Genomic DNA, 22,500 nt, shown 5'->3' on the forward strand with positions numbered 1-22,500 from the left:
GTATGTATGTATGTATATATATATATATATATATATATATATATATATATATATATATATATATATATATATATATATATATATATATATATATGTATATATATATATATATATATATATATGTATATATATATATATATATATATATATATATATATATATATATATATATATATATATATATATATATATATATATATATATATATATATATATTTACTGCACACAGATTATGACATTTCAAATAATAGACTACCGATTTAACTCTCAATAAAGAAAATCAGCAATAGAATTTAACAGCACAACAAAATACTGATTCTACTTGCAATAAGGAACTTAATGATAAAATTTAACAGCACTAAGGAGAGCCAGTGGCTCGGGTAATACGGATATTGGTTCTTTTCGGAATTCAACTACAGTTACAGATTTCTTGCAACACTGGATGTTGATGAGCCTGTCGCAATAGGGCAAAATTCTCCTGGCAAGATGGATGTTCCGGAAAACGACGATGAACGATATAACACGTGTTTGGAATAGAATAATCCCAGATAAAGCTTCGTGGAAATGTGGTTTCTCTCAATAACAATTATAAGCACATGGAAGGAGTAACTTAAGGTTTCACTACGAGCAAGGGACGATTAATTCACGAAATTAACTCACACAGGGAAGCACTTGAACACTGGGTAACATGATATCAAAGAGTATTTACTGGGGAGAGAATTTATGAAATGAAAGGAGAGATTCAGGATAAGGAACAGAGAACTGGTAAACTCGAATGCCAACAGACATACCGTGGGTTACCTTGCGACATGCACTTTAAAATAATGGCTGGATGAGCTGCAGTCTTCCTTTAGACCTCACGTAGCCGCTTGTGTCTAAGGACGCTTGTGGACAATGGTTTCCAGTTCACAGAAAGAGTGCCATGGAGAAAAGATAGCCCACACGGGGCGCGTGGTACAGCACTGAATTACAGGGAGACTTCTCTTGCTGACTAAAAGCCAGATTGAGTATGACAGAGGAGGGGTGCAGGTCCTGACCTGCTTATATGACCGTCGATTTCACCTGAGGGTAGATGCTGTTTCTTTCCCGTATTTGGGAATCAATTGACATCTGTAAAGAACATTTGAGAACCAGCACCAGAGCTCACAGAGTAGGAGGTAGATGGAAAAAGGGGTTAAAATCTGGGACGTACGGTTTCCCTTGTGTTAGGCACTCCCAAGTGAATAATTTAATTTCCTACCTGGAGCTAGTGCGAATGACATGCCTTAAAAGTGCCCTTCCACCCTTCTGTGTGTGGTACCTGCTTGGATATAAATGATTTTTAAATTATTGGATCTACCCGTAAGTACAACGAGTTGATGGAGTTGGAGAATTTTTTTATAAAAACTAATGTACCAGCGCTAAACACCCAACTGTCATCCACACAACAGCTTATACCATAATTGCCTGTATGTTTACTCTCCACGTTCACTTTAGGTACCTTTCGTACATTTATTTTCTCCCCAGCTTTTTAGTCACTTTTTAGCTCTTACCTTGGTAGGTGTTCCATTCAAGTTCTTGTTTTAATTTTTACACTGGTAAATGTTGAAAAATTTTAAAGTTTTTTCCTGTTTTATAAGTGGCGTTTTAAGTATTTATAGTTTGTCATTTTCCAGGCTTGAGGATGCATCATATGATGTGAAGCGTTGTCATAATAAACTTGATACTTGTAAGAAAATACATGCTTTTACCTCTTCAACCTGAGATTTTTGACGGTTCTGCTCCCCCTGCAATTCTATATTATATATATATATATATATATATATATATATATATATATATATATATATATATATATATATATATATATATATATATATATATATATATATATATATATATATATATATATATATATATATATATATATATATATATATATATATATATATATATATATATATATATATATATATATATATATATATATATATATATATATATATATATATATATATATATATATATATATATATATATATATATATAGCAAGCAACATATTGCCATTAAAATTCCTTTTTCCACAGATGGAATAATAAGATTCTTTGGCTAGCAGAAACACTCTCAATATCATGTAAAGTAAAATTGTGCTTAAGACCCAATCCATACACACACACACACACACACACACACACACACACACACACACACACACACACACACACACACACATATATATATATATATATATATATATATATATATATATATATATATATATATATATATATATATATATATATATATATATATATATATATATATATATATATATATGTCATATTTCATTTATATGTCACATTTAAAGAAACTACGTTTCTTAGTAAATCTAAGATAATTCCCAACATATATATCTGTATCGATCATGAAAGGAAGGCTATTGTGAAATCTCCGTTTGGTCAAACCAGACGCAAACGTCATCAATAAGTACCTGTGTAGTGCTTTAAGACAGTGCGTCATCATACATTAGCATCCGTTTGCATAAACTCAGCGTTCTCCTTTGCTCAGAGCTGGAGGCAAATGTCACGTAGCCGTGGGAAGTTCTTGGGAACGAGGTCATATGTTTGTTCGTGTGTGTGCATCTTAGTCTTGCTATGTAAAAGTGTGACAGCTTAGAGATTAGATCGACATGGGAGATCATCCCGTGCAGACCAATTGTATTCTTTTGTAAATAAGTCTTTATACGAAATACAAGAAAAACCACTATGGAGTTTGTCTGAAATCCTGCAGAACATTGGTCTGATCTTCCAAAAACAGTCTTATTCTACAGCCATGGAGAAACTGAAGATGTCATAACCAAACTCTGACTGAGTTCCAAACACAGTCCTTATAACCAAACACCTGGAGGAATTTCTGATGAAATACCTTCATACAACAGTGGTGGCAGCGCATACAACAGTGGTGGCAGCACACACAACAGCGGTCACAACAGAGCTTTCTGGCAGCACCTCTACATGGCGTCTACATTGGTAAACGGAAGCTCCGATACGGCGAGATGCCCAAAAAACCATAGACAATTGTCATCTTCATAAACATGGTTACAAGCAGACGGAAAGAAAACAATCAACAACGAAAAAGCGAGGAAAACATCTGACCTTCACAACACATCTACCCCAACGCATGGCAGAGAGAGAGAGAGAAATCTACACAAATCTACGCAACATTGCACATCAACACTCCACGTTGTTCCCTGAGGGTTTCTGCAATCAACATTCATCAACATAAGAAGTTCAACATCCACGATAACATCCCTTCGATGACGTGTATCTAGCCAGACGGAAGTTGGACAGCAGAGGAACCTCGTCGACCTACTTACCAGAATCCAATAAAAGCTAAGTACAGCCATTATTTATAACAGTTGGTATATTCATTTACAGTGTTCGGGTCTCGAGTGGCAGGTTGCTGATATAAGGTGAGCAGTGCCGTAGATTAATACCTTTGCCTTGCAGACGTAGCGGTTCCTGATACCTCATTTTTTTTTATACTTTTGTGTCCTTTTATTTTTTACGCCTGACACATTGTTAACTCTGTTCTTTTTCAGGAAGGTGCATTTATTACCTTTCATTGTTGTATTTTATGATGCATTTTTCATAAGTGATGTTATTTTTTAGCGGTTATATGAATCTCGGTTGTTATTTACTTGCGTTCCTGGTTTAGATTTATGAGGTTACGTAGCGGCCGTGTTTATTCATATAGGTTTCAAGATCACTTAGAGAGTAGGCGTGCGGATAGGAAACTTAGTAGGAAAATGACTCCTCCAACCCCAAGTGGGAGCGACCCCACCACTTCCCCACAGAATCCTGTACTTACGGTAGTTAATGCTAGATCGCCAATTGTACCATTCGCAGGTCGTGTCAATGGATTTTTGACGCAGGGCGTCGAATCTTGGATTTCGTCTATAGACGTACACCTCACGGCAAAATCCATTACCGATCCGTCTTTACAATTGCAAGAGGCAAAGAGTTTCATAGATTTTGCTAAGGGAGATGCAGGTGCATACTTGCGGGGAATATCTTTTAAAGAAACAAACACTTGGGATGGTTTCAAAGCCAATCTGCGTTCCATTTATGGGAGTGAGGATGCATTGGATGAAGTTCTGGCTTTACGCAACATCATAAGACTCACATCTATGACTAATCTAAGTATAGCAGATAGGCAGCTCTGATAGGAGATAGGCTCGAAGAGTATAAGGGACAGATTGATGGCTCAAGTTGGGTCAATGGTAATCTGCATATCAGTTCCAAATCTGTCTGCAGGTTATTCTATTTAACACTTGTAACAGCAATGTTACCTGAACCTTTGGTTAAGTGTTTTGACGAAAAAATTACAATCAGATAGCTCAGAATTAGATATCTATAGGCAAGTTCGGAAACACTTGTCCAAGTGTACAGATCTCGATCCTTCTCTGATTCAGGATTTTACAAAGCAAGAAAACAAAAATCATGCGTCTACATCACCGCAACAGGTTAACTTAGTCACTAATAATCCATCAGCAGTCATTTGTTACAATTGCAAAAACCTGGTCATGTGATAAATGAGTGTAGGTCCCGCTATTGTTCAATCCATAACAGTACGCATCATAAAGTATAGTCATTGCAATGCAAGAAAGAAGAATTTAAACAGTAACACAAACATTCAAAACACTGGTAATGACGCTAAAAAGCAACAGTACCATGGGGAAAGAACAAACATTACAAGCAGAACAGTAATGCAGGTCAGAAACAAGTACATTCAAATCGTTCCTCGGGAAAGCCAACTTCAGGCTCAGCAGTTCCAAACAATAATGCGTCAGTGAATTTTCCGAATGCCGGCGGGCAGACAAACACCACATAGCCAGCTTAAAGGGGGAGGAGAGTGATATTGGGTTATCATCACTTTTTGAATCAGATAATAAGTTTAATGTTCTCCAAGATATGTGTGAAGACAAGAATTTTCCAGAAATCGAGGTAGTGTCTCCCAAACATGCAGAGCACGGTCCCGTAGATTTTTGCAAAATACACGCTATTATTGGCTCAGAAGAAGTTAGACCCACTTTGCATGCAGTTAGCTTAGAACACAAGCATTTCACCTTGTTTTTTGATTCAGGTAGTCCACGTAATATAATGGATTTACGTACCCATCACCTTTTATTTTCAAGATTTCCCATCGAACGCTCTGATGTTCGTTTGTCAGGAATAGGCAATAATGAATTAGATGTAATTGGTAGATCTCAGATACAATACAAGTTGGGGCAACGTACTTTTACGGATACCTTTATCATAGTTGGCAATATTAATATGTACCCAGTAGTTATTATGGGATATCCATCAATGTCATTACATAACGTAATTTTAATACCCGCAAAACACGGAGTGTTTATAAAAGGAAAATTCTATCGGTCTTCACACACATTGAAATCCGTTTTGGATCAGAAGGAGACAGAGAGTAAGAGGATAACGTATGTCGAAGAGCCAGTCACTTGTCTCATAAGCGATGATATTGTTACAGCAACCCAACATAACTCTCAGGCACCCGTCCTTGCTGCGTTCGCACAAACCATCGAGCCAAACACACCATCGTATCTCACGGTCAAGGTTAAAAGAAAATTGCCAGGCTCAGAGGTTTTAATTCTTCCTGATACCTTAAAGATAAATGGGCTTTCAGTCACGCAAGCATTATACACAGTAAATTCTGATCATCGGGTTAACATTGAAGTTTTTAATCACTTAAATGCTGCTTTAACAGTACATGAAAATCAACATATTGTCAATATCGAAGCATATAAACATCGAATTCTTACAGTTGCTGAAATTAACTCCACTGAATCAGCAACAGACGAATCTCTTTTAAAGGTAATTAAAGGCAAAATCGAAGCAGACATTTTAGATAGGGATATAAGCAAGAAATTTTTTGATCTTTTATCCAAATATAGTGATGTTTTTTCTACTAGTACTGGAGCTTTAGGCAAAACGGAAGTCATCGAACATCAAATTCGTTTAAAGGATAAAGACCAGGTCATTTACGTGCCTTCATATCGTCTACCGGCCAAATTTCTGAATGAAATCAATGTTGAGGTAGATAAAATGTTAAAAGAGGGGGTTATTAAGAAATCTAACAGCCCTTATAATTTTCCCTTGATAGTAGTACCAAAAAAGGACAAAACCTGGAGGATTTGTGTTGACTTTCGCAAGCTTAACGACCAAACTATCCCTGATCGTTTCCCGGTACCTTGCACAGATGATATTTTGTCTCTATTAGGACAGAATAAATTTTTTACTTCCTTGGACTTACTTAAAGGTTTTCACCAGATACCCTTAGCTAAGGATAGTACCCAGTACACTGCTTTTAGTACAGCTAGAGGTCACTATGAATTCCTACGTATGCCATTTGGGCTACGTTGTGCTCCTATTACGTTCACTAGAATGATCAATATAGTGTTCGGAGATTTACTAGGGAATATTCTCCATGCTTATATGGATGATTTAGTTATATTTTCCAACACCTTGGAGGAGCATTTAAGTAAACTAGAAATAGTCCTTCAAAGGTTAAGAGAACATCATCTAAAAGTAAAAATTTCTAAATGTGAGTTTTTAAAGACGAATTAGTCTATTTGGGTTTCATGGTATCTCGGCAAGGTCTTAAAGTAGTCCATGATAAAATCTCTGCTATTAGTAAATTTCCCGTTCCTACTAATGTTAAAGCCATACAGCAATTTCTCGGGGTTTCGGGTTATTATCGTCGGTTTATCCGAGATTATTCAGTAATAGCAGCTCCTTTAACTGATCTCATAAGGAAGGACGTAACTTTCAAATGGGAATCCCAACATCAAATTGCTTTTGATACCTTGAAAGAAAAAATCAGTTCTGCTCCTATTTTAAAGTTTCCCGATTTTACTAAAGAGTTTATTATTGCAACCGACGCATCAGATCAAGGAGTAGGAGGTGTGTTACTCCAGTGGCATGACAATAAGTTTTTCCCCATTGCTTTTTATTCTCGCAAATTAAAAATGTCAGAGAAGAAATATGCAGTAATAGATAAGGAATGCCTCGCCATTGCTAATTCGTTGGTACATTTTAAATATATAATCTATGGGTATAGTGTCAAGGTTCTAACTGATCACAAGCCCCTTACTGACTTTTTTTTAAAGGTTTCAATCATAGTCCTAAAAGAACTCGGTGGCACATGATTATCCAGGACTTTGGAGCTAAAATTGGATACTTACCCGGTAAAGCAAACGTAATCGCAGATGCGCTATCTCGTAACCCAGTACCAACACACTCAATACCTTTCGCTGATCTAGAAGAAATTCCAATTCCTTTCGCAAGCTATGAAAATTGCTATCGAAAATGGTCAATCGTTAGCCCAAGCAACAGAGAATATTACAGATATAGAATGGAATCTAGATTCAGTACGACAAGAACAAATGAAAGATCAGAAATTAAGAGTAATAATAGATGCATTAAATAGGAATCCAGATGATAAGGAATATGTGAAATATACGAATCAATATTTCTTGATTAAGGATAACATTCTATGCCGATCCGTGGCTAGAGAGAACCAGGAGTTCAACACAGTTAACTAACGACCAGGTGGTTGTACCTATCACATTAATCCCAATCGTTCTGAAATGGCTTCACAACCATCCTCTGCATGGTCATCCTGGGTTCGAAATAACCTCTCAAAAGGCCAAGTCATTATTTTACTGGTCTACTATGTTAAAAGATATTAAGACATATATTAAAAACTGTGATATATGTTTCCGTCACAAGGGCCATACTAAGAATCCTGTAGGTCTCGGAACTTATCCCGTGCCTAGCAAACCTTTTGAAAGGGTACACCTTGATTTATTGACAGGTTTTTACGAGACAGACCGGGGAATAAAAAAACCTCTTGGTTATCATTGACGCCCTTACACGGTATACTGAATTAATACCACTAAAAAGTAAAACAGCCATTGAGTGCGCTAGGAAGTTTTACGAGTGCTATATATGCAGACATGGAATTCCAAATATAATAATCTCTGACTCAGGTGGAGAATTCAATAATCACTTCCTTAACTCATTGTGCGAAATTCTGCAAATAAAGAAAGTCAATACGATGATATACCATCCTGAATCTAATGGATTGGTAGAACGGGTTAATAGAAAGGTGCTAGACATACTGCGTGTAAACATAGGCGGTATGGACCCAAACTGGGACATCGCAATACCCACCGTGTCCAGTACCCTAAATAACAATTATCATACTTCAATCCGTATGTCTCCCCATGAAGCTGTATATGGGATACCTGCTAGGTCACCTTTTCACATATTATCCCCGACATCTAGTTTATCAGATCCGTTGAAGGATATAATAGATGTTAGCCGAAGTAGATATCAAACACTTTATCAAAACCTCTTACAGGCTCAAGTGTTAATGAAGAATGCACATGATAAAAAGCTAAGGTCACAAAGCCTTACCAAGAAGGAGATATAGTATATGTACAAGTCTATGTTAGAAAAGGGCTAAATTGGAAATTGTTGCCTAAGTTTGAAGGTCCTTTCATAGTTATAGAAGTTTTAATAGGTAACCGACTTAAAATTCGGAATCAGTCCGATTCAACCGATGTTCGAACAGTATCTATCTCTCATGTGAGAGCTTAAGACAATGGTTTGTTATGAAAAAGTTAATTATTGTGTGAATTTTTACATCATTTGGATGATGCGATGTTTTTGTTTCATTATTTACAAGTTATTTTCTTTTACAGGCTCCAACATGAAGCTTGTCAAATTATACCATGCACTATTCCTCTCAATGTTTATCGTAGCTGGGAAGAGTTCTGAAATAACTTTACATCATGGTTCTATAGTAGAGGAAATGAATAATTTCTTTCTAACTGGCAGTAATATAGTTTTAGAAGTCAATATGAACGCCATTTTTACTAGCGAAAATGAAGTCATAACTTTGAAATCAGAATTGACTCTTTTTTATCAATCTCTGGCAGACTTGCATAAATCATTCTTAGCTAGCAGTGATCCAACGTCGCCGAATCAAGTCAGTGACACAATTAATATGCTTTTCTGGGAATTAAGGAATAAAACAAGCGAAGCTGAAATCTTGGCTCGTGATTTGCTAATGTGGTCAATACCTCATGACGTTACAGAAAGGCGTAACCCACTTGTTCTAGCGGCATTAAATTTGGTTGGTTCCGTAGCAGGTCTTGGGTTAGGGATTTCAAATCGTTTAAAACTTCGCGATCACGGGGTTAAAATCGAAAATCTGGAACATCAACAAGAGGTATTAGCAGGAGAACTAAACAAACAAATTCAAGCTTTGAACAGCGTAATCAGTAAAGTAAATGAACAGTCACGACGCTTCAATCAGGTTCATGACACTCAAGTTTTGTTAGCAACTTTGATGTATTATCACGCTAAAATTAATCATGTATACTCGAGAGTTTCAAGCTTTATCGAAAAATCAAAAGATTACGTGGAAGCTATAACACTTGCTGCTAAAGGCGTGTTGTCTCCTCATTTGTTACCGATTAAAGATCTTACTCAGATTATCAATAATGCTCACGATAAAATGCGCTATGTTCCAGTAGTAGATTTCCATAAAGTTGAATTTTATTACAGCTTGATTACAGTTAAAGTTGACCTTGATAAGATCGTAATCGACATTCCTTTCAACCCATCAGACGCGTGGAAAGCGTATAAAATTTCGCCTTTTCCCACGTATGTATCTAACGTCTCGACACCTATTATTAATAATCTGTCAGCTCTAGTATTGGTTTCCGCCAATAAGGAAGCTTTTACGGTAGTCCGAGACCAAGCACTGTTAAATGATTGCCATGATGTTATGAATAATGTAGTGTGCAGGATCGATTTGTTTGAATTCTTAAACATTACGTCATTGAATTCATGCGAATTGGACTTGGTACTTAACAGAACCTCTCCCCATACACATGAACATTGTTTGGCTGGTTTAGTACGGTATCGTGACAATCAGTTTCGTCACAGGCTCGTGAATGGCACGTCATTCGTCTTCTCTGCAGAACCATACATCGTCACTTGCCCAGATGGTACTAGGACAACAGGACACATGTTCGTCGTTAATGATGGCTGCACTGCAACAACGTCGTCACTCTTCATCCGAGCTAGCACATCCATCATCAGAGGCCGCAACTTCTTCATCAACACATCGTGGGGAAACACTAGGCTGCAAGGTCTAACAATTCCCTACAGCAGGCCCATCGAAAACGCTATTGCATCATTAGACTTGCTGTCTCCTGCGAGCCATTCTTCTGATCACCATGATTTTCTTCTCCTCTACACATTAATTGCCGTTGGTATGTTGCTGGGAGCCGTAGGCGTAATCGTCAGCGTAATGTTTTGGAAAAAAGCACGAGAGATGAAGGAGACCATTGCGAAATCTACTGTTTCTCAAAGGTCAACGTTGGACTGGCGCAATTATATGTTCCGAGTTCAGTAATGAAATTACTGGCCATTTTTTCATTAAAGCTCGAGTACACAGAGAAAGACTGAAAAGGTTCTATTTTCGTTGGTAATGTATGTGAGGAAGAGCTGAACATTTCTGGTGTTATCATTTATCTACATTTATTTCTTTAATAACCTATACTACATATGTATGTATCAATTGCGTGTAGTAGCATGTTGTTCATTCAACATTTTGCATTTTGGTTGTCCATACTGATTAATCTATCAGGATAACTGTTTGTTTATATAAACCTACCATATGGTTATTACCTTTGGATACATTTTTTAAGCATTGATTTCAATCTCTATCATTGCAAGTGTATTCATATAATCTGTGCACAAATGTTTTTACTTCGTATACGAATTGCATTATCATTTCAGGATTGCATTATCATTTCTGAATTGCATTATTTTATTTGATTTATCCGGATTGCATTATCTATATATGATTTACATGTTAATCATTAGCATTGTCAGTATAATCAATATTTGAGTTATATAACTTACCTTTTTTTTCTCACTTTGCTACATTTTAGTAAGACTTATGTTCACAAATATGCAACATATTTCAGTATTTGCTGTCTTCAGTAATTACTATATATCTCATTCACATTTTGAGTATAATGATATTTGGAAGCGTATATTTTCTTTTGCTTTCTGAGAATTTATGCTTAGCTAGTGAATGCCTGTTTTGATGATTTCGTTCCTATTGTGTTTTACGTGGCCGAGCAAATGTCATATTTCATTTATGCCACATTTAAAGAAACTACGTTTCTTAGTAAATCTAAGATAATTCCCAACATATATATCTGTATCGATCATGAAAGGAAGGCTATTGTGAAATCTCCGTTTGGTCAAACCAGACGCAAACGTCATCAATAAGTACCTGTGTAGTGCTTTAAGACAGTGCGTCATCATACATTAGCATCCGTTTGCATAAACTCAGCGTTCTCCTTTTGCTCAGAGCTGAGGCAAATGTCACGTAGCCGTGGGAAGTTCTTGGGAACGAGGTCATATGTTTGTTCGTGTGTGTGCATCTTAGTCTTGCTATGTAAAAAGTGTGACAGCTTAGAGATTAGATCGACATGGGAGATCATCCCGTGCAGACCAATTGTATTCTTTTGTAAATAAGTCTTTATACGAAATACAAGAAAAACCACTATGGAGTTTGTCTGAAATCCTGCAGAACATTGGTCTGATCTTCCAAAAACAGTCTTATTCTACAGCCATGGAGAAACTGAAGATGTCATAACCAAACTCTGACTGAGTTCCAAACACAGTCCTTATAACCAAACACCTGGAGGAATTTCTGATGAAATACCTTCATACAACATATATACATATAATCTATCTCATCAAATAATTCAAGGCTGACTACGTAAAGAGTTATTAAAAACATAGATCTTGTTCGTGACTGCTTTAATTGTTTATTATGGAAAGATCTCGCATTAATAATCTGATTATCGTTGCTACCTTTTCGATGTACTTTAAACTTTTAAAGTAACGTGATCTACAATGACTTTAATATAATGACTTTAACATCCAAGAAAGCTATGCTCTTATTTTCTTCCTTCTCAACAGTAATTGACTCGCAGGTAAAAATCCATTCAGTAGTATTAATGTAACAACCATGTCCAAGTGAATTTTCCAAATACTAAATATTTCGTCAATATAACGGAACAAAAGTATATTGTCGGGTAAAATGGAATTAGCCAGCCAACTCATAACATTCCATGTAAATGTTGGAAAGTACAAGTGAAAGGCAAGTTCCCACCTGCATACCAATTTATGTCTAATGTATTTACCATTAAAAACAGCAGGCATCTGCTACGCAAGATCTAATTAACAGCAAAATGACACTAACCGGTAAAATAAAAACATTTATCTAGTTCATATTTCAAAATATCAAGGACATCATTAACAGGTACACAAGTGAACAAGCTAGTTACATCGAAACCAACCATACTTTCATCGTCCATAAGCTTACATTTTTGCAGTATATTAACAAAATCGACAGAATTGAAGATATTGCACTTGGAAATTGTGCCAAGGAAGTTAGATAAAGCATATGTGACACTGCTAACCGTACTGATTGTAGGTCTCATAGGATAATTGGGCTTATGGATCTTTACATTTCCACACGAACAACAGATTTTCCATGTATGAACGAAACCTGTCAATCATATCCTGATTTTTGCCAAAGATTACTTTCATTTGTCCGTGACATTAATTGTTAACCCTCTCTAATGGGTTAGATAACATGGCTTAACAAGTCATTTATCTTCTCTGAATACGTTTCTTTATTATGAATGACAATAACTCTTGCTTTGTTGGCTTTGTTGATAACAGATTATCATCATCTTTTAAAGATTTTAGAGCTGCATTTAATCTCTTACTAAAATCATAAAAATTGGTCTGTTGTAAGCACCATTTACAATTTATATACTTGTTAACATTTTATGTAAATGTTGAAGTCAAATGTAAAAGTATGTGCGATATATATATTTCTTAAACTGGTTAGTCAATAAAGTTCCCGGGAGAGGCCTTATGGAATGCGAAACTGTTGGGACAAATTAAGAACTCTATTTCCTATTCCTCTCTGGTTTCTCCTTCGTTTTCATTGTGGAGTACTTTGAAAGAAGAAAAGAAAAGACAATATATATATATATATATATATATATATATATATATATATATATATATATATATATATATATATATATATATATATGTGTGTGTGTGTGTGTGTGTGTGTGTGTGTGTGTGTATAATAAATAAAAGGAACTCCCCAGTTCATCCGTTGCCACCCAGAATAAAGTAAGTATCCTCGGACATTCATATATAAATATATATATATATATATATATATATATATATATATATATATATATATATATATATATATATATATATATATATATATATATATATATATATATATATATATATATATATATATATATATATATATATATGTATATATATATATATATATATATATACTGTATATATATGTATATATATATATATATATATATATATATATATATATATATATATATATATATATATATATATATATATATATATATATATATATATATATATATATATATATATATATATATATATATATATATATATATATATATATATATATATATATATATATATATATATATATATATATATATATATATATATATATATATATATATATATATATATATATATATATATATATATATATATATATACATATACATATACATATACATATACATATACATATACATATACATATACATATATATATATATATATATATATATATATATATATATATATATATATATATATATATATATATATATATATATATATATATATATATATATATATATATATATATATATATATATATATATATATATATATATATATATATATATATATATATATATATATATATGTATATGAATGCCTGAGTGATACTTGATTCTGGGTGGCAACGGATGCATGCAGGGAGTTCCTTTTATTTATTACACATCTGACTCAATATTAGGACAATTCGTAGACAAACAAGGGAAATCTATGGCTTAGGGCCTTCTTCATGCGAGGGAATTACGTAAACTCAAGGGTTCTCTTAACTAATTATATTTACATAACAGACACAGATCAGAAGAATGACGAATTATTAGGCAGGTAATAAAGGCCTGCTAAAATAATGAATCCTACACAGAATAAATATTCTACTCCGACGATGTCTTCATAACAGGAAACATCGCAATGGGGGTAGAAGGGGGACTGCACATGGATCGAGCTGAGAGATTCCATAGTCGAGGCATATCTGGAAAATATGCATGACAGCTACTTGCAATAAGAAGAGGCTCGAAGGGAAAGTGAATAATGCACAGATGGTGCCAAATAACTCAGTTCAACACTAATGCATAATTACGTTAACACTGAATGCTCCAAAACAAATTACTGAAGGTGATTGCACAATGGAAAATAAACGAAAACTCAGGATGAGAAATAACAGGAATCATGACTGACTAAGAACCTTATTCAGGTACATTACCTACATCAAGGTGACGGTGTCCTCGTTCGATAGGGTAATGGAGGAGGGAATTATAATGCCACTACAAAGTATACTGGTTCGAGCCCCGCGGTCGAACACGTGGAAGGCAGAGGCCTAAGGGCAGTCATTTTGAACAGAGAGAGGGGTTAGGATTAACCATTTTGGGGAATAAAGGAGAGAGTTTATGAAGGGCGAATGGAAATCTGCAGTTTTAGTAATAAATAATTGAAATTAGTTTTTATTTCTTCTCAATTACATTACAGATGTAAAAACGGGTGATGTTGCATGGAAAAGAAGTCCCATCCGTTGCAGTATATATACATACACATATGCATTTACTTCTTCTCAGCTTTGTCCCATTTCTATACAGCGTCGCCATTCTGGATTAGCCGCTACCATTTACCTCTGTAGTGCACTTCTGCTTCTTCAAGTCTATCTTCTCTCAAGTCTTCCCTCACACAATCTCCCCATTGATTACTTGGCCTTCCTCATCATTTTCTACTCTGCACTTCCATCTCCATAGCATGCCTTCAAATATGGTTTTCCTCCCTTTCCATGGGTGTCCGTGCCATCTTAGTCTCCCCTCCTGCACTTTGATATTTCAACCACCTTTGTTATCCCTCTTATACACACATTCATAATCCTATCCTTCCTTGTTACACCAGACATCAAACTTAACATTCTCATCTCTGTTAAGTCCAGTTTCTTCTCCTCTGTCTTTAGCATACTTGCCGTTTCTGTGCCATACAGCATAGCTGGTCTTGCCACTCTCTTATGGAATTTTCCCTTTAGTCTTAGTGCAGTGGTTCCCAACCCTGGGGTCGCGACCCCAAATGGGGTCGCCAAGCGTTTTTCCTGGGGTCGCCAAGTCCTCGAACTTAAAACAGTCAATTTTTAATTCTAGGATATACAATCACATATTAGTTGAGGGATAGTTGCGAATTTTTGCTTGTGTATTATATAATTATTCAAATGTAGTAGTCCTGACTGCCAATGCTGTATCAAACTTGTCTATAGCTACTGGAGGCTACAGCCAGACAACGTATTATAATAAAAAAATCTAAGCCATTTAGTTGATCTCTTAGTAAAGATTAGTAAAGAAAAATATACAAACGCAATTGTGGATCTTTACTTTTCTATTTGTGTATATTTCCATTTATATATAAATATAGGACACTGAATTGTAATGCTGGCAACCCTGAACTGTGCCATACGCGTTTGGTACGCGAACAGCATTACCGTCCTTGTCCACCACCAAGCCCCTGCTACTGCTGGTACTCCACTCCAGCTGTACTGTCGCACCGGGAAACACTGTCTGCACATTGTTCGTCGTATATCGGTAAGTTGATGTACTTTATTGTACCTGTTTACTGATATGGAATGTGCTGAATAGGTTGTACTCAGTCTTTGATTCTATAAAATTCTTAAATGCTCATGAAAAGTGGTGCGTGTGCCGACAATTAAAATTGAGTGTTTCCCTTGCCGACAAGATATTGCACCACAGTATGTCAGTGGATGATAGGCTATTCACAGTGTTCATAACAGCTGAGCCTTCGAAAACCCATATTTATTTGTTTATTCTCCCCCATACCTGCGTGTGACAACCAAACAAAATGTTTTGTTTGAACTGTAACTGAACAATTATGAATTTGATTTTAAATGCTCATGAAAAGTGGTGCGTGTGCCGACAATTAAAATTGTGTGTTTCCCTTGCCGACAAGATATTGCACCACAGTATGTCAGTGGATGATAGGCTATTCACAGTGTTCATAACAGCTGAGCCTTCGAAAACCCATATTTATTTGTTTATTCTCCCCCATACCTGCGTATGACAACCAAACAAAATGTTTTGTTTGAACTGTAACTGAACAATTATGAATTTGATTTCAGATTCTTCAGTGATGTCCAGAAAGCGGGTGTACAAAGAAGAATTCCTGGCACTGGATTTACGTGTCTCATCGATCATGGTACCGAAAAACCTCAGTGTGTTGTATGTGGGGAAGTGCTCAGCCACGAGTCGCTTAAAGAAAATAAGCTTAAGCGCCATCTCCAGGAAAACACCCAGCTCTGGCAGGAAAAGATCTTGAGTATTTCAAGAGAAAAGAAGAACAACTGAAGCATCAGCGGTTAGACAACCCTAGGCACACAGGAGTGTATTCTGTTCAACAAGCCACACTTGCATCATATCACGTTGCAAAAGAATTGCAAAGTGTATGCAGCCACACACAATGGGGAAAAATTAGTAAAGCCAGCAGCCCTTGATATGGTGAGTACTATCCTCGGAGATGCTGCAGTGAAAAAATTCAAACTATTCCACTGTCAGATAACACAATCAACCGACGAATTCAAGAGATGTCAGGAGACATCAAAGAACAGGTAGTGGCTGCCATCAAGGAGAGTGGGAAATTCAGCTTGCAGTTGGATGAGTCTACTGACGTCAGTGACGATGCTCAGCTCTTGGTGTATGTAAGATACCAAGGGAAGAGTGACATTGAAGAGAACTTCCTGTTCTGTAAACGACTGGAGACGACAACAACAGGTGAAGATCTGTTCAAGCTGGTTGATAACTTCATCAAAGAAGAGGGACTTAAATGGGATCAGTGCTACAGTGTGTGCTCAGATGGAGCACCTGCAATGCTAGGGGCACGTCAGGGTTTCACTGCCAGAGTAAAACAAGTCAACCCCACAGTGATAGTGACTCATTGTCTGCTCCACCGGGAAAACCTTGCCTCTCGGAAAATGTCACTTGAGCTTAACACTGTTATAGAAGATGTGATTCAAATAGTGAATTTTGTTAAATCATCAGCCTTGAATTCAAGGCTGTTTAGTCAGATGTGCTCTGATATGGGATCAGAATATGAACACCTGCTTTACTACTCTTCTGTCAGGTGGCTGTCCTGAGGGAAAGTGCTCCAGAGGCTGCTTGACATGCGTGCAGAGGTTGAAATCTTCTTACATAAGAAGAAACATGCATTGGCAGCAAGGCTTACAGAACCAAGGTGGTTGCTTAAACTGGCATATCTGACAGACATATTTTCGGAGTTGAATTCGTTAAATGTGTCTATGCAAGGAAAAGATGAAACTCTTATCTCTGTGTCACAAAAGCTCAAGGCTTTTAAAGCAAAGCTGAGGTTGTGGAAGGGAAAGATCAAACTGGGGAAAACTGCGTCCTTTCCACTTATGAACCTTTTTCTGGAAGATGAAGAAGACGCCTCACTTCTGGACGTACAAAGTGTCATTTTGGGGCACCTTGAGAAATTGATTGAGGAGTTTGACAAGTATATTCCGGATGGAGAGTTGCATGAGAAGTACAAATGGTTGTGCAGACCCTTCGATGTCCAAGCCGAGGACCTTTCAGAAGAAGAGTCTTCTATCCAAAATCTGCAAGAGGAGCTCATCGAGGTGCAACATGATGAAACTCTTCGTTTTAATTTCGAACGACAAACACTAGGTGTGTTCTGGACTGCTGTGAAGAAAGAGAAACCAGTCCTTGGATGCGAGGCTGTGAAAATGTTGTTGCCTTTCGCTACAACCTATTTGTGTGAAGCGGGATTTGCAGCTCTGACTGCCATCAAAACAAGATATAGAAATCGACTGCAACCCGAACATGATTTGAGGGTAGCACTTTCCAAGACTGAACCACGAATAGAGAAACTTAGCAACATGATCCAGGCCCAAGGCTCCCATTGAAATTCATTTATCATTTCACAGAAAACAGGTACTCCTTTTAGTTTATTTTTTGAGGAATGTGACAGAATATTACTTTAGAAGTGGTTGTTTTGATTAATATCAGGCTTTAAAATTCACAATGCTGTAGTTCTAATAAAATTCAATTATGTTACTTTTGTCTTTCACAACCTTACAGTATCTCTCTTACACATACTCATAATAGTTGTCGTTCCTTACTTTTATAGCCGACAACTAGTAATATATAGTTTAATAACACATAGATATGCAACTAAATTATTGGGGTCGCAGTCCTATCTTGAAAAACATAATTGGGGTCACCTGAAAAAAGGTTGGGAACCACTGTCTTAGTGTCACCGTTTTGTCACAAAGAACTCCAAAGGCAGCTCTCCAATTGTTCCAACCTGCTTGCATCTTATGTTTTACATCCTCATCTATTCTTCCACCAATATATATATATATATATATATATATATATATATATATATATATATATATATATATATATATATATATATATATATATATATATATATATATATATATATATATATATATATATATCTCAAATATGAGTTATCTAAGAAGTGATCAAAATTACGTATAGATATGCTTATTTTCCCAAGAATGTAGTAATACTTTTTGGATGATGTATGGACACGTGCGCTATTTTATGATTCTTTTTTTAAACAGAAGCAATAGTAGGGATTCCAGTTCATTGAAATAACAGTAAAACGAAAAGCGGGACTCAGAGAGGATGACAGGAGATTAGTCATTTACCAAACAATAGCTCTCTCTCAGCTAAAAATGGTTCCGATACTTTTTGAACGATATATTTTCCCGTGAATTGGTTTTATGTGCAGTAGTTTTATTGTCGTTGGAAAATTATTTTGTTCGATATTTTGCGTTACAATACGGGACTACTGAATGAAGTAAGATACTGCTGTGAGATCAAACCTTCTAAAACATTAGCGATACAAAACTCTTATCCAATTTCGAAGATAGGTGAGCCTCGCCTAGGACGTTCGATAACCTACTCATGAAAATTGTCACCATCAATAACCTAGTATTTGAGTAGTTATCAATACTCTCTCTCTCTCTCTCTCTCTCTCTCTCTCTCTCTCTCTCTCTCTCTCTCTCTCTCTCTCTCTCTCTCTCTCGTCTTTCTTTAAACCTCCACTCATAATTGTCAGAATTGCTGAAATATTAAACTGAGGCGAAAGAGCGAAAGCCTAAAGTAGCTACACACCCGCAACTATACTCGTACAAAATTAATGTTAAAACCAGTTCATTGCAAAATATACTCTGCCTAAAAATTAAGGTACCAGAGATGGCAAGGAGAAAAGTGGTGAAAAATTAAATCAATTTAAGTAGAAGGTAAAACTAAAGGCCAAGTCTTGTCGGAATTTGAAGGTTCTGTAATGGATGAAATTATTGGCTCACAAAGCTTCTTCGATGTCTAAATCTGGTATTCATAATTCCAGCTGTCTGTACCAGAGTTAATGCGCAGCTGCAGCTTAGTTTACCCTTAAGCTAACTCATCACTCGAGTAGTTATCAAAATGCCTGCAAGTGACACATTTAGTGGCTTCTCACTACACGAGGCGATCGGGACGAGAACTTACAGACAACCAGCTGTGCTGCTGAAAAACCTTCCGTCCTTCCCGACGAAAATCTCAGAATATCGATAAAAACACAATGGAACAGCAGCCGGAAGATGACGTCTTCCAGAATTAGTAAGCTCGAAGAAACTTTCTCTTCACAGCATCAACCACGTGGAAACAAAACCAAAAGAAGGAAGAAGGAAAAAAAAAGAAAACTATCAAAGAGACAAGGTTGAGTGCAATCTAGATTAATTCCCTTTTCATAGCGCTTTGGTTCTTTAATCCAACAAAACAACTGCAACGCTTTTATCTTTTTTTAAAGTTTACAAACAGGTCTAAGATCTTTATTCATTTAAAATACATACAAGATTAAACTGAGATTTTCGGAAAAATATTACCAGCTCAAAAAAAAAAAAAACATAAGCCCTTTGTACTTACGCTTACCACTCTGGCTTTAATAGGTTACTCTCGGCTCGTCTGTGCTAAGACAGTAGCGCACATAAATGCGTGACAGTATTTGAATTGCCAGATTATAAGGTGCCAAGACGAGTTGATCAGAATACTGGCATACAACGGTTTCCATGCGTTCATTTCTATCATTTCTCACGGTGAAAAAGGTAATACGAATGAAATGTTAGCAACCTGAGAGCTGATGGGTCGGGGAATTGGGTAAAATTCGCCGGTATGTTTGACTCTAGTAACCTGCCGGGAAAAAAAAAGAAAAAAAAGAAAAAAAAGAAAAACAAACTCAGGTATATAGTACTTAGGTTCCAACTCCTTTTATGACCTTGGCACTGGATTCTCACTCGAGACCCCCGGGGTTCGTTCCCATGGTGAATCAGAAATTTAATTCTTTGAAACACGTTTCCATGTATTAATTTATATATATATATATATATATATATATATATATATATATATATATATATATATATATATATATATATATATATATATATATATATATATATATATATATATATATATATATATATATATATATATATATATATATATATATATATATATATATATATATATATATATATATATATATATATATATATATATATATATATATATAAAGATGTGTTTCAGTAATCGTATACGATGGTATCTGACTATTTCCGATTCGTGTGTATTCTATATACATGCATATGCTCTATATTTTGTGAGAGAGTGTTTATTTATTTAGGATTTGTCAAAAAATTAATGAATGATAACAGTATAATTCAAAGTAAAAACATTGAACGAATAAATTAGATAATTTTTCACTTTCACTTCATAACTTTCATTCACTTTATTTATTTGGTTCAATTGTTTATTGATAACTTACTTTTCATCTGATATTTTCTCACGCTCTTTTCCAGCAGAAGTTCTCTGCATATTCATGGAGGATCTCGAGTTAAACTTGTTCTAGCCCCGGATTAGAGCTGCGAGCGTTGTCGGGGGAAGTTGCTGATTGCAAAAACGACATTCAGCACAAGCTTTGTGAATATGCCTTTCTTGAAATTTTAACTTCATGCTACTCTTCGTGTTTTTGGTTTTGCTTTGACAATGTTTCGAATTAAATTTTTATCAAAAGTATCAATAAAATAAATGCTTTATTCTGGAGTCTTTTCCTTTTAGAAATACAAATTTTGTTTCCGTAATATAGACGGCTAGTCAAGAAGAAAAATTAGAATTCGGAAAACAAACGGTTCTAGTGACTACTTACCACAATTCAGGCTTTGCCAGTTTTTACTTCATGTCTCATAACACGTGCGCCTGGAGTGAAGGCTGCTTTCTTGATTCACTATGGCATGATTTTCATCAGATAACTTTGCTTAAAAAGTGGACCGTGGATGGTTCCGGCACTACTGAACTCCACAATTACAGCATATAGCAGGTAGCAAGTCTACGGTACATTATGCTTGACTTGTACCGAACTCACTTGAGGGTAGAGCAGGTCCCCAGTCCTTTTCAGGAACGGGTCCTGCAATAGTGAAATACATATGCGACAAAAAGAACCTGCGAAATGTTAGTAGAGTACACAGGAACTAGAATTAATCAGGTATGAATGACCTGCATAATGGCTCGAGGAACCGAAGATGGGATTCTCAACTCTCTAGTTCTTGTGAAGGGAAACCTTTAAAATTAAGCTCAAAAGGCGTAAAAAACTCCCAAATGTGAAGTTTGTACGTTTTTTACAGATTAACATTAAGGAATAATGACAACATAAAAATACTCAGCTTGTTCCCACTGTTGTGTTAATGATTCGATGGTCTGGCGAGCACACATCAAATCTACTATGGGTACGAGGAGACATTAACTATCTGATTTGTACAGGTAAATAAAAAAATGGTCCTGGCAAATATTCAAAAAATTTCTTACATTATGATGATTATAATTGCAAGCAGAGAAGAAGAAATAAGCCTGAATGAAATAAGGCAGCGATATAAGTCAAAATTCTCATTCACTGCCATGGTATAAAATAAGACAGTCTGGAACAATCCATGGGATAAATAATATCCGGGAAACGGCACCGGCTGAGGAGAACGGTAAACGCCACAACACTCACTATTGTGTGTCCTCGATGATTGACTAAGTGCAAAAGTCTGCCGTACTATAAACTAATACAGATGAAATGATACAA

At 35.7% G+C, this 22,500-nt stretch overlaps 2 protein-coding genes across 2 annotated transcripts in view; both read left to right on the forward strand.

Moving 5' to 3' along the window:
• LOC136852786 (uncharacterized) overlaps positions 1-17,476 on the forward strand; it is a 34,316-nt gene extending 16,840 nt beyond the window's left edge. The window contains exons 2-3 of the mRNA XM_067127685.1: positions 15,809-15,914; positions 16,899-17,476. Coding sequence (XP_066983786.1) covers positions 15,809-15,914; positions 16,899-17,476 — 684 coding nt within the window. The remainder of the gene's footprint in view (positions 1-15,808; positions 15,915-16,898) is intronic.
• Positions 17,477-17,503: 27 nt separating this feature from the next.
• Positions 17,504-18,265, forward strand: LOC136852787 (protein FAM200A-like). Its single transcript, XM_067127686.1, has one exon. It carries the CDS (start codon positions 17,504-17,506, stop codon positions 18,263-18,265), a length of 762 nt encoding a protein of 253 aa, XP_066983787.1.
• The last annotated feature ends 4,235 nt before the right edge of the window (positions 18,266-22,500 follow it).

Source organism: Macrobrachium rosenbergii, chromosome 26, assembly GCF_040412425.1.
Source record: "Macrobrachium rosenbergii isolate ZJJX-2024 chromosome 26, ASM4041242v1, whole genome shotgun sequence".
In the NCBI taxonomy this organism is placed as follows: Eukaryota; Metazoa; Arthropoda; class Malacostraca; order Decapoda; family Palaemonidae; genus Macrobrachium; species Macrobrachium rosenbergii.

Coding starts and splice junctions, on each gene's coding strand:
- LOC136852787 (XM_067127686.1), top strand. CDS start 17,504: ATGCGTGCAGAGGTTGAAATCTTCTTACATAAGAAGAAACATGCATTG.